Source organism: Rhea americana, unplaced genomic scaffold, assembly GCF_003343005.1.
Source record: "Rhea americana isolate MKP2758 unplaced genomic scaffold, rheAme1 scaffold_67, whole genome shotgun sequence".
Classification (NCBI taxonomy): domain Eukaryota; kingdom Metazoa; phylum Chordata; class Aves; order Rheiformes; family Rheidae; genus Rhea; species Rhea americana.
In genome coordinates this window covers 1,526,936-1,539,836 of record NW_028186834.1, presented here as the reverse complement: position 1 = coordinate 1,539,836, position 12,901 = coordinate 1,526,936, and the positions used below count along the sequence as shown (strand labels likewise).

Genomic DNA, 12,901 nt, shown 5'->3' with positions numbered 1-12,901 from the left:
AGATGAGATTCCATTGATTCCTGTGGAAACAGCTTGATTTAACTGATTCCCGTGAAAAGAAAATCATAGCAGTAATCTTTGTAATCAGAGCATGTCTGTGAATGAAGAGGTGTTTTCTGTGGCATGTTTCATGTGCTGGAGCCTCTGGAAGGTGGCAGCCATCAAAACGATGATTCGTGTGCGGCGAAGAGGGGGATGAGAAGGATGATAAAGCATAAGGRAAATTAGTAAACTGAATGGGCAATACATTCAAGTGGGAAAGGGTGAATGTTACAGCACGTAGGCAGTCTAATTTAAATGATTGTTGAAACGCTGAAAATTGCCAGCACTGCCTTAAGGGTCTTACAGTTCTACRGACTTTGGCAAGATGGGGCAGATTGCTTGCAGCTGGGGCGTTCGTGAGCTCGCTGGGAATTCAATCTTCTAGAAGCGACTGGGACAGCAGKCCAAGGAGGAGACTGGCTGTTCTCGGCTGTGTAATGCAAGACACGTACCGCGCGGTGGTCCGAGTCCGGGAGGACTTAAAAAGCGTGTGATAAAAAGCTTCTGGTTTTTTGTTGAGGAAAGTAGATACCCTATCAGTAATGGAAATTAATGTGTTAATTCTCTTAGAACTACGGATAAAACATGAACCTTCTGATACAGTTTATATTAYGGTACATTTTGAACATTCACTTAATAGATGTGCCTGCTTTAAATAGACCMTGGAGAGCGAGACTGAGACCATACTGGAGATTTCTGTGGAGATGACTTGAGTTTTCATCATAGATTTAGATAAAGTAATGTTGAAAGTGATAGAGATCTTTCAGATTAAATACTATCTCTTGTGTCTTAAGRTAATCTGTAGCCACTACAGAAAACATTGATAACTCCCAGAATTTCTCCCCCGTGCAAGCCAGTTTAGATTCTGAAATATAATTTAAGACCTTTTGGAAAAAATGGAGAAAGAAATACTCCAAAGTGTAATRCCTTATCACTATAATTAAATTTTATATAATTTAGTTTCCTTTTGMTTATACTTGAGTTATAATATTGCCAGCACAATTTCATGCTTTTTGTTCAGTGCTTGGCTGTTTCTGGAATTGGAAAGGGGGAGAAGTAAGGGAAATTAACTGTTACATTGATGCTATTGCTAGCTTTATATTAAATTAGAAGTTAGCCACAAGGGACTGCTCCAGACCCCTTCCCCATCAAAAAAAAAAAAAAAAAAAAAAAAAAAAAAAAAAAAAGTTCAGAAGAGGTCAGATGGAAGACAGGGGCAGAAAGCCCCCCCACACACTTTTAGCCTAAATTTTAAAAGCGGAGCTGAGATAGTCCTTGCTTTATCCACTGGAGTGAAGAAAAGAGAATTGAGACATGAGAGGTGCTGAGTTTTCTGAGTACATGCCAAGAAATACTGAGAAAGTGGGAAAGGGCCTTTCCTGTTACTGTCAGAGTCAGTGACACTGCGAAGAGGGATGTTGCACCCAGTGCAGGAAAAAGAGAGAGGTTATAGGCTCCTTTTACATATCACAAGGAAAATGCTTAGTTTGTTCCTATTTTACATTCTGTGTGGAAATAGGAAAAGAGCCGCAAGAAGAATTTTGAACATAAGATGGTTAGGCAAATAACTTTTTCTCATATGCTTAAGAAATACATTGCTKTATATTTTATGATGAAAAAATTTGTTCTGAGTGGATAAACCTTGAGAGCTGTGTGCGAGAGGCAGACCGAGGAGCTGATGTGGCTGAGGCTGCATTAGGACAAAGCAGAGGCAGAAGCGTCGCCGGGATTGTGGAGGACCCGGGGGAAGGAGCGTTCCTGCAATCAGGAGAAGGTGCTATAGAAATACAGGAGGGCAGCAGCGAGAGACCGTAATGCCAGTCGTAAGAGGAACTGGTGACTGTCTCAGTGTGAGTCAGTTCTGCGAAGCAGAGACCGATGGAGCTGRAGGAGAAGGATGGTGCTGGGGAAAGGGGTTGAGAAAGCAGTTGTAGACCATGTATTTGTGTTTAGGGTACAGGGAAAAAGAGGTTAGCAGAGAAAAATAGATAAAGGACAGCATAAAGAAGGAGGCCAGTTTAGGAGAGGATGGAGAAATAAAGAGGGAAGAGATGCTTGGGGAGGAGAGGAAGAGTGGGGAAGTGAGCTCCTCTACGAGGTCCCTCATTCTAGTGGATGGATAAAAACAAACTGCAAAGGAAACTTCTGTGGGACTGCCAAATTTACCGTGGGGAGAGGTACAGAGAGGGGGACACAGCAATTAAGTGTATAAGGACTAGTACAAGGGAGGGAAGAAGATGAATTTCTAAGGCTCAAGGACATGTCCTTGACCCCATATCAATTCATCCTCTTCCACACAGTACGCACAATACAGTGGCACTTAATAGGTGAAAACCATTTGCAGGATGGACTTCAGCATCAGCTGGCAGGTTTTTTCTGGCACTGAAATAAATGTCTGCTCCATTCCCCTGCATTCCTGTGATTCCTATCAATGAACCACAATACACAGGAAAGCTCTTTTRTAAGTAAGTAAGTGACTAATTCGAGGACAAATAGAAACTGGTTTCCTAGTAGAAGTGTACTTGAACTGCAGGTTGAACAGAATGCTCTGGAAACTCTGAAATGGTCTCTGGAGATAAGGATGGGCTAATGGAGGTGGAACAGGGCATGTCACATCCATGCATGTGTCTCTTAAGCCACCCAGCTTGTTCATGCCTCATACTTCTGAGTTTCAACAGGTATAATTATTTTTAAATATATTTTTAATCCAAGAGAAAGATTAAAAAAAATCTGTTGGGATTTGCAGACTTTAAAGAAAGGTTTCAAAGAAAGTAATTGGCTTTGCCTTCATTCAGGCACTGAAGCTCAATTTTCAGTGCAGGAGAGCATTAAAAACAGCAAAGAAAAATGGCCTAAGTGCATATAGTTGTAATACATGCTACATTTGTATCATCCCCAACAGGATACAAAAACAATATAGCTCAGGCACTTTGCTAGGATGAAAGAGCATCATTCCTTCGGTATTAGTTTATAGCACATGGAGACATCTCTCACTGGCAGGAAAAGTCACTGAAATAATTTATGTCACTATTAAACAGCTTCACTGCTGATCCATTGCAGCCTCAGCACATTAACTATATTTACCATCTAAGATACAGAAAGGAATCTGTACTGTCTGATGAGGAAGCAATAAAGTTTTAGTGAAACAGATGTAAATCAAGGTTTAAGTTTGCCTAGTAAAAATACATAAAGCTGTGCTTCACGTCATGTTTTATGCATACAAGTATACTGTACTTATGAATAAAACCTGAATTTATYGATAATACTATTTCCATATTGTTGATTGTTTTAGTCTGTAAATTTAACACTGTACATTAAATGATAATCTTAAAAAACTAAAAGCAGGAGTCTTTTCTTACAGAAAGTCTTTGTTTTTGAAAACTCAGAACTGTATTGAATGGCAGAAGGGSGAGCGGAAATGGTCTAAATGTGTAAATCTGATCAGTATTTGCTTCCTGCAACATCTGTTGGATTCAAGTGTACAATTTGCTGCATATACCTGCATTTCTACTTTTCTTTCTGGAACTCTGCATCAAGCAGTTATTTTATTATGTCTTGCAGAGTGTCTGTATACTTGACAGACTGGCCACAGGATGGGGTTTATTGCCATAGTCCTTTCCTGGAAGATGATTTAGCCACCAGCAACCTTTGCATGTGTGAGGTAATGAAACTTGACATAATAATACCAAATCTTGCCACTTGATTCTTCTGTTCTTGCTCAGTTCTCATGAGTTTCTCATTCACAGACTCCTTTCCCTTTGTACATTAACTYGAATATTATTAACAAAGACCCTCTTAAAAGCCAGTGAATAATCACTGCTGCCRTGTGATATACCCAGGTTTTGAATGCAATCAATCCCTTTTTGTAATGTCTATGATCAGTAGTGTCTTGGTGGGAGGGGGCTCAGTTGCTGGACATACTCTGGTGAGGACACAGCCTCTCAAAGACAGATTGCAAAACTGCTGAGACTGGAGCGGTGAGGGATTGCACAGAGCACAACGGAAATGTCGTAGGTGAAGACAGCGATGAGCAGTGCAGCCTTAAGAAGGAAGCAATTCTCCTTTTCTCTAAGCAATTCTTTTGTACTGTATGTTCCACTTTGGACCACACAGTCTGATGACTTCTGGCCCCCTCTAGCTATTAGGCAGGCCATTGTAATCACCACTTTAAATATTGCAGTATGCTGGGTGTTCTTCCTCCCCACAGACAGGGAAGAAAGGGTTAATCTGTTCCTTGCAACCAGAGAGAAAATCTTGCCACAGTCCAAGTGTGGACACACACAGGCTGTGTGTGATCTGGCTTTGGAACAGATCTGTATGTCCGGGGATATTGTGCCTGTGGGCTGGCCCTAATGTATCAGGGTTAGGAACTGAGAGGGATGGGAGGGCAGGGATGAAGAGAGTTTTTGGTTTTGAACTTATGTGGTATTTTGCTTCATGTGAATGAAGCAATACACGTACACTTTTATGTGTATGGCTCATCTTCCTAAAACTTACCCAACCTTTCCTAGACCACCAGTTTGTCGAATAAAACCACTTGCAAATCTTGCCTTGCTTTTGAAGTTATGAAAGTGGCTGTTTTTCTCCTGTGTTTCTCCAGGACAATTCAAGTGAAGACTTTGATGTTCAGGAGTGATGAACCCCTGGCTACCTCATGAGATAACATGATGTCCTCACAGACTCCTGCTGTGGTGTRCCTGGCTGGTTTCAAGGTGGCTCTGGACTGTGCACTGTGCAGGCTGTTATACCAAATAAGCTGGCCTCATCTGACAGGCAAAGCATTTCTCTGTTGAATTAGTATCTTTATATGGCTCACAGGATGAAACTGGAAGGCAATCTGAGGGTGTTAYAACATCATCTTATTTCTTAACAGAACCATAGCTTCTGTGCCTCTCCAGCAGAAATGACCCTCAAGGTCTGTTGTGCCAAGGCATAAGTGGATGCATTTCTTATGGGGATGAAGCAACAAGGTTGTTTGCTTCTGTTGGTTTAAAATAGACTTTTATGCTTACTTTAATGTATCCTTTTTCTTTATACGTTGAAGGCTTAAAAATTTGCCCTGACACATAGCAGTAAAACAGAAGCTACAGYGAAAGAGTGAGCTATAAGATATCCAAGCAAAAGGATACTTTAAAATCCATCAATTTCTGTAGCATCTTTCATATGCACAAAGTTACAGTGCCCGACAGGCTATCTCAGTGTGTCCAATTGCCTGTTTTAACAAACACATCTTTAGGCTTGTGGAAGTAAAGTAAGGTCATTRCTTGAATGAGTAAGCTAACACTTGGAAAGAGATGCAGTGTGATAGGTCTACTGCTCTCCAAACAGTGTGTACAGAAAAAATAATAGTAAAACTAAAAGATAACATATAAGCAATAAAAAATAGCAAGTATCTCTTCCTGGGCACATCAATCCTGGCATCATCATCTTAGCCACCAGTTAGATGGTCAAGGGAAAACAGAGAAAATGTCTCATTCTAGCACTGAAGATTACATACTATCAAAAAGATAAAATTACCAAAGACCCTTCCAGATCACCTAAGGGGGGGTTGTATGTATACAGCACATTGAAAATCTAGCCCAATTTATCATCTTTGCAAGAAAGCAAAGACTTGGTAGGTTTTGTATTTTAAACAGCACTCAAGGTGCATGAAAATAAATAAATAAGCTAACCTTAAAGTCTAAGCCCAGGAATGAAAATCTGAGCAGACTTCAGCCTTCATCATCAGCTTAGCTCTCTGGGTGTGACAGGCAATTTTCCTTTTTAATTTTCTCCAGCAGTAAGGAAGCTAATGGTACATCTGAAAAGATACGACCTTATCCTTGTAAGTTACCTGAAGCTTGGCAGAAAATGAGATGGTCTTACTTTCTATGAAAGGCCAGTTTGAAGGGAAGAATTCCCTTCTTGCTTGCATCAATGGATTGAGGAATGGAATGAAAGATCTGATTTTTGTACACAGTTTTTATTCTGCTCCAGCTTTGATCCCTGAAATGTTTTATAATGGTAGCATTTTATACATTTTAAAATTATGAATGCTTCATAAAAATAGATATGGCTGATCATTTTCATTTGGCCAGAATAGATGTGATGTAGGGCTGTTATTCAAAAGCATACCTAGGTGAAGACTTTTCTTCCTCCTTGGAGTCCTCTTGAAGTCRGTGCAACTGTCTGTATCAGTAAAGTTGTGGATTTGCTGTACTGTAACATGGCAAGGATTTTTATGAAAAAAATAAATTAGAGYCGGAGCTATTTCAGTGAGTGATCTGGCAAAGCATTGTTGGTATGATGAATCTGTCATAATTGTGGATAAACAGAACAGTGAATTCTTTTGTGTTGGTGTCTGAGGGGTTGCTGATCCAAATCCACATGCAATTAAATGGGAAACAATATATCTATTATACACACACACACACACACACACACACACACACACACAAACACTCCTCCCTATCATGTTACTCTGTTTTTTAGGAGAGCCAGTCCTTTCACTGCTAATCTTTGACAGTGGTTACTCCATTAACTTACTGTTTCATCTGCTTCATCATGAAAAAAAAAAGAAAATTAACATAATTAAACTCCTGTTTTAAAGMGCCATACAGAAACTCTGTGTCAGAGCCCAAGTTGAAGTACTCTGGTTACAAGATGAGTCCTTCTTCCTTTCACTCTTTACATCTGTTGTTGTACTAACCTTTAATTTACTGTRTATTTTCTTTATAAAGACAACATTGCATTGTATCATCATTTCTGGAGTTAATGAACTCTGAGAGCATGGTCTGTTCAAAGAGTGTGATATGGTAATTTGTACATTTTATTAATTGATTTGCAGTCTCAGGGCCAAGTCCCGTGATCCTGTGCAACTCTAACAGTGAGTGGAAACGAGAATAACGGAGGGCAGGAGGCAGAGCCGTTCCACTCCGKCGGAGCCTGGATCCAGGCCCCCAGGGGAAACGGACACACTTCAAACCTGCTGCCAAGTGACTTGCCCAAATTTCCGTAACTCTGTGGATCAGCAGAAAACTAAACCTGAGTATCACAAATGCCAAAATAATGATCTAATCGCTGGACCATGTGTCCCCTATTTAACTTGGCTTTAGAATTTGCACTCTGCTGAAGTGAATAGGACAGTTCACACATCCCACTACTGTTATTGCAGGTGTCTGAAGACTTGAGCACACATTGATGCATTGGCTTAAACTCATTTCACATTTCAAAGGTTTTCTTTGTGATCAAAGCAGCTAGAGACTTCTTTATAAATGAAAGCAGAGATTTGGAGGCAGAAGATACAGCCACCATAGAAAAGAAAAGGCTTGGAGAGAGGAGGGGCACTGGGAGCCAACCCTGAGCAGTCTTTCTATTCTGGTCTGAGTTTGCAAGACTTTTCAAGACTCTAGGTCTGTTTAATCAGGAAAGTTTTGAAATGCAACTGAAAACACTTCTAATGGTTCTAAAGAATGGCTTTTCAGAAGAAATGTCCTGTTCAAACAAGCCATATTATAATTTCCTTGTTCTATTATGCCATCATTACTTGCAGTTACAGAGTTAAAGACCAACATTTTACATTCTGACAGTCTGAATTTTTGTGTTTACATGAACTAGATCACTTACATAGACCTTAGTCATTGTTAATTTTGATTGTAATAATTACACTGTAATATCAGACCAAATGCTGGTTTTACAGGAAATTAACAGAAATGAAGCTTCCCTAAAAGGATGTTCAAACTGAACACAAAACTGGCATGGACAGTTTGAAGTGAAGGAATAAGAAGTCAGGGCACAAAGTCATGTCGGTGCTGTGCTGTGCAGGCTTTGAGTGAACTGTAGCAGTTCCTCCTTTTCGTCTAACCCTGCGTATGAGGAGCTGGCCTTCGTGGTTGTAGGGCTGCGTCTCGGGGATGTTGTGCTTCAGTTTTTCCTAGAGACGATCGCATCTGAGCAGCAGGTCGCTTCCCTCTCTCATGTTTGCTCATGAGTGCCAGCTTTTGTGGCGGATTTGGAGCCTCCTTGTCTCTGTGTTGTCAAGGGAGGAGTTACTATATTGTTATCTGCTCTCTTGCACACTTGTTAAATCTTCCAGAATGTGCTGTACGACTCTCATGTAGCGGTCTAGGAGGTCGACTGGCTTCTGCCATAAGGGACATGAAAGGAACCATACTAGGTGCAAGGATTTTATACGGCTCCAGTATTAGCCTGCACTTTCCTGATCACAATCAAATGAGAAAAATACTAGCTAAAAAATACTTGACTCTGGATAAAAGACTACTGCCTCCCTCCCCCAAATACGATGCAAGTCCTGATTCATCAGAGCCAATTCCTGTTTTGATCAGTGTGACGGTTTTGGCATTTCCTGCATCCAGGGGAAAAATCTGCCCAATTTGATTGATCTGAAATTATGTGTGCGCCTCTCCTCAGTTTGTGCTCTGTTGATCTCCTTTCCAGCTGCCCCCCTTACTCTGGGGCTAAGGAGGACTCACACAGAGCTAAGGTCCCTAGCCCAGTATTTGAAGAGCTCTTCTCTAACAGATCCTGTCAGTTGTTTTTCATGAGTAGTATCAAGATGATCTGGAAAGATACTGTGCAAAGAGAAAGAGAAGATTCAGATGCTGTCAGAAGATGTTTATTTGTTTAAATTGTTGCAAAGGATGTTCTGGGTCATTAGTCGCAATTCAGGAAGATTTAAGCTAAGGTCACTTTAGCCCAGCTGGAGAGAATAGCTCAAGCTGTTTGCCTCCACATGTGGTTCATACAGATGCAGATGTTCATTTGGATGACTTAAACTAATGTTTGTTCTGTCTCCTTGGAAGCTTTACAGTTTTAAGTGTCTAAAGTGTTTAAAGCTTGTGGTGAAGAGAAAGGCCAGATCCTCAAAATTCATGGCATCTGAGGGTCATGGTTCAAAGCATGTCTCCACATTAGCTTCAGAGAGTTAGGTAAGCTATTATTTTATCAGGAAAATAATAATTGACTACGTCTATCGATGCTCCTTTGCTCKCTGGCTGCTGACTGTTTAGTGGTCATATGGTGTGTTAAGGCTGATTTCTAACTTGAGTGCTACGTTGATAGGGATATCCCTGTGGCTTTGAAGTCTGTGAGAGTGTTGATTTGTAGGGCTGTATTGTTTACCTTTAGAAAGGGCAGAATTACGTTGCAGCAATAGAAGGTCTCAGAAGGCAGGGTCAGCGCTTGCCATCCACTCCCTAGAGTCCCATTATTTCGGCCTTCGTGCTACAGTGTAGGCCAAATGTTCTCAGATGTTTCGTATCCCAGGAACTTCCTGTTGTTTTAGGAGAAAAGCAAGTTAAGATGAGTCTCTGAATTCTTATTTGCAATGCTCCTGSTGTGAGAATTCCTCATCCCGAATTGTTTTAGGTGAGTGGTTTGTGAAAAATATGAATATCCAAGTACTATTTTAAAGAATACTTAGGAACTTAATCCTTAGTGTAATCCTTAAATTTAGTATATGCTGGCAGGGTTCCCTGAATAAGTGAACTTTTTTGCTAGATTCAGCAACAAGAACCAAGTCCATGAGTTAAGCAGAATGGCCAGTAACCATTCTGAAATTAATTCTTGCTTATGTGAATCTAGGCTTGCATGAATGTGATTGCCATTACACCTGTTATTTAAAAAAGTACTTTCCSTTTTAAGTCCCTAAGAATCTCTGATGTAATTTATGAAAATTCRTTGGTTAGTTTTTTTCTCCATCTCTGGCCACCTTTTTGCACATTTGTCTTTATAGGCTTGTCAGGACTGAGAAGATAGAAACGGGGAAGTGGGGCAAAATATCCAGGAACCTCTGCAAGATTTTGTAGGTGATTAGCCAGAATGCTTTATAATTGATTCTGCAGAGCAGGATAGGTTGACCCTTGTCATTTTTGATCTGTGAACTTGTCATGAATGCTTCAATCAGTTGCAAGAAACAGTTGCAAATAGGTTTGATTTTCTTCRGCAATACTAGTTCAAATGCTATATTGCTCCCTAAACCTCTCCTTAGGATTGGAAAAGTTGGTAAAAGATGATTTTCCTGATGGTGATAATTAAAACTAAAGTATTAGTTTCATTTTCATCTACCTTTGAGATAGAAATTTGCCTGATTTCTTCATGTATTTTTGAATTTTGCACACAATCCTAAATGTAGTTCTAGTTTTTCATCATGTTTGTTTTGTGCTTGCTCCAAATCAATCAACCGATACCCTGCAATTAAAATTTCCCCCTGAAGTTCGGAAGCAGAAGGGGCTTCTGCGAGGTGCCGGGGGCAGAGCGTTGCGAAGGGAGGCTGGGGCAGGGTGAGCGTGCCCTCCACACCGGCGGCGCCCGAGCGCTCTGCGTGCCCTGCTTTCCAAGGAAGCTTTAATAAACAAACAACACGACACCCATCTGACGGGGCGCAGCAGCTGAACAAACAGACAAGGGTATAATTGATCCCTTTCCCTGTTTTTTCGGTGCCTATTTAATGAATTAGCTAATACAGCGCTTAGTGCGTGATGCTGGTTACRACAGAAGCTGCTTTGCATGTTGTTTTTAGCCTGGTTTAACCGAGAAAAACAGGAGAGAGGGCAAGAGGCTGAAGAGCTGGAAATGACATAGCACAAGAAAGGCAAAAGGGAGGAAGGAGAAGAGAGACAGGCCACCGCCACTAATGACTGTGTGATACAGACATAGCCCAGACACAAGGTCTCTAATAATTGTGCCCAGGCTTTAACTGTTTGTGTCTTGGTTGCTGCAGCGTCCTTTTCTCAGAGCTTGACCACGAAGCTTTGCCTCGTCGTAGCCATGAAGAAGGCAGACATTTTTCCCCACCCCACTGGTCGCAGCCTCTCCCTAGGAGTATCGCTTCCCACGGAGACGTGGCAGATCGGCTCTTGCCCAGAGCAGCTCAGGACACCGGCCAACTTTGCTACGTTTGCAAAGGTGATGCCTTCCCTCAAGGTGCCTTCAGAGTTTGGAGATTCATCTCCAACATRTCTTTGTTGCTCCCTGAGACTCCTGCTGCCCACAGAGAATAACCAAGAGTCGGACTCCTCCTGTGGGGAGGCCGCGACCCRTCATCCTGCCCCACGCTCTCCCCTTCTGCTCCCTTTCTCAGTTCCCCCGTGTTGGATGTTAGCTGGTTTGAGGGTCGAGGCCATTTTTTGCTATGTGTTTGTAAAGGATTTAGTAGAATGGGTTTAGCTCCCAGGACGAAGGCTTCTAAACACTRTGCTAATATAAATGGTAAAAATATATGAATAATTGATATTCAGGATCAGGTTTTCGTTGTATTTTCTTGGTAAATATGATATCAATAACCCTCACTTTTCCTTCCCATTTAGATGAAGACCTCTAGGGTCATCAATACTGAATGCTTTTTGATTTCACGTGGCAGAAAAGGCCCCTGAATCCAGCTGAGATCACCGCTATTTCTGCGTAAGTGCTTCTGCAATAATTGTGATTGAGAATCACGCGGTGGAATTCTGTGGAGAGCTGAAAAACTGCTACCTATGAGGAAAATCAGAAAAAGAGTTTCCTCCTTAAAATGAATTTATCTGATTTCTGTCTTCTTCAGATATACAGATTGAGGCTTAACTGCATGGARTAGTTTTTTATTGTTTCTGTCCAGGAGGATGAAGCAAGGATTCTGATTTAATAAATGATGTGTGTGAGACATGGTTGATGACAAGCAATCATTGATTTACCCAGCTCTAGTTTTCAAACACTGCAATTGTTTTCCTATTTTGTGGCCACTGTATCTGAAACTATATCATTTGTAAGTACTCTGAATATTTTATATTACCGTACTTCTTTCTCCCCAGYTTTCTCCCCCTTCCTTTTTCCATCAGCTTTTTAATGGCCTTATTTTTGGATTGTTTTATCACTCTAAAAGAGATTGACTGGGCAAATAAAGTTGCTGTTTTGTTGATTGTCTTGTTGTCAGTTAAATACTATTCCAAAGTAATGGATAAGTTATTATTTCTAAGATAGGTTTGCTGCGGCATTTTTTCTCTTTCTTTGGAAAAAGGAAGTTATCTCAGGAAAAAATATATTTGGTTGGAAGGAAGAAAGTGCTGTGCATTTGAAACCTGTGAGAATAGTTTATTTTCAGTTCAGGGTAAAGCATCCTTTAATTAACTGAAGAAGAGATGTTCAAAGGCAAAAATGTGTGTTAGGTACCTAATRTCCTCAGTAGTGTCCTTTTTTGTTCTCACAGCTGTATGATTGCGCAGTTTTTTGACTGCTGATGGAGTGATATAATAAATATATATTTTGTCTATTTAATCTATATTGCRTTTTCCTTATTTTCCGTAGATGGAGCTGTCCAAAGCGTGCAGACAGAATKGGAGCACTCTAGCAATCCCTTTTCYCATAAGGGATTGACCAAACACACTTCGCGGAAGTTTGAGAACTGTGTAGTTGCTCTGAATTTACCATGCTGAATTGGAACAGAACGTAGGTCTCTGTTAAAAATATAAATTGTTATGTATTTGTCACACCTTGAAAGCTTACTTGATATATGGGTAAAGATAACTGTTTCTTGTTGGGYGCAGGTCCTTGAGTTTTAGCACTTGAAGAGATTTATAGATAGTTGCCTGAGGCAGCACAAAGTCTATATTTGGAATAATGTGTTTTTACAATCTATGTTTGCAGATATTTGCAGATAATAGGCCTGATTTTTGTATTTAAGGTACATTTAAAACTCATGTTGTAATCGATAGAAGATGTGGATGGTCAGCATCTCTGAGAATTACTGCCCAGTAAGAGAAGCAAATGGGGCTTTCCTTTTAAAAGGAAGAGATCAAGAAACAGAGCTCAAGATCAGAGTTACAGAAAAAGAGAAAAACTCCTTCAATAATTCTCTATTTTTCAGAAAACAAGATCTGCTCACYAC

The 12,901-nt window shown here is 40.6% G+C and overlaps 1 protein-coding gene across 4 annotated transcripts in view; it reads left to right on the top strand.

The window, feature by feature from the left end:
• LOC146586635 (uncharacterized) overlaps window positions 1–11,921 on the top strand; it is a 170,748-nt gene extending 158,827 nt beyond the window's left edge. For 2 of the 4 annotated variants that reach the window (XR_014897784.1, XR_014897786.1), the window contains 4 exons: window positions 3,604–3,703; window positions 4,643–5,012; window positions 11,349–11,442; window positions 11,582–11,921. Coding sequence is in view for 1 of the 4 variants with exons in the window: in XM_085320945.1 (XP_085177071.1) it covers window positions 3,604–3,703; window positions 4,643–4,678 (136 nt within the window). In the remaining 3 variants the exon portion in view is untranslated. Of the gene's footprint in view, window positions 1–3,603; window positions 3,704–4,642; window positions 6,464–11,348; window positions 11,443–11,581 lie in introns of those variants that run through there. The other 2 variants (XR_014897785.1, XM_085320945.1) reach the window with 2 other exon arrangements.
• The last annotated feature ends 980 nt before the right edge of the window (window positions 11,922–12,901 follow it).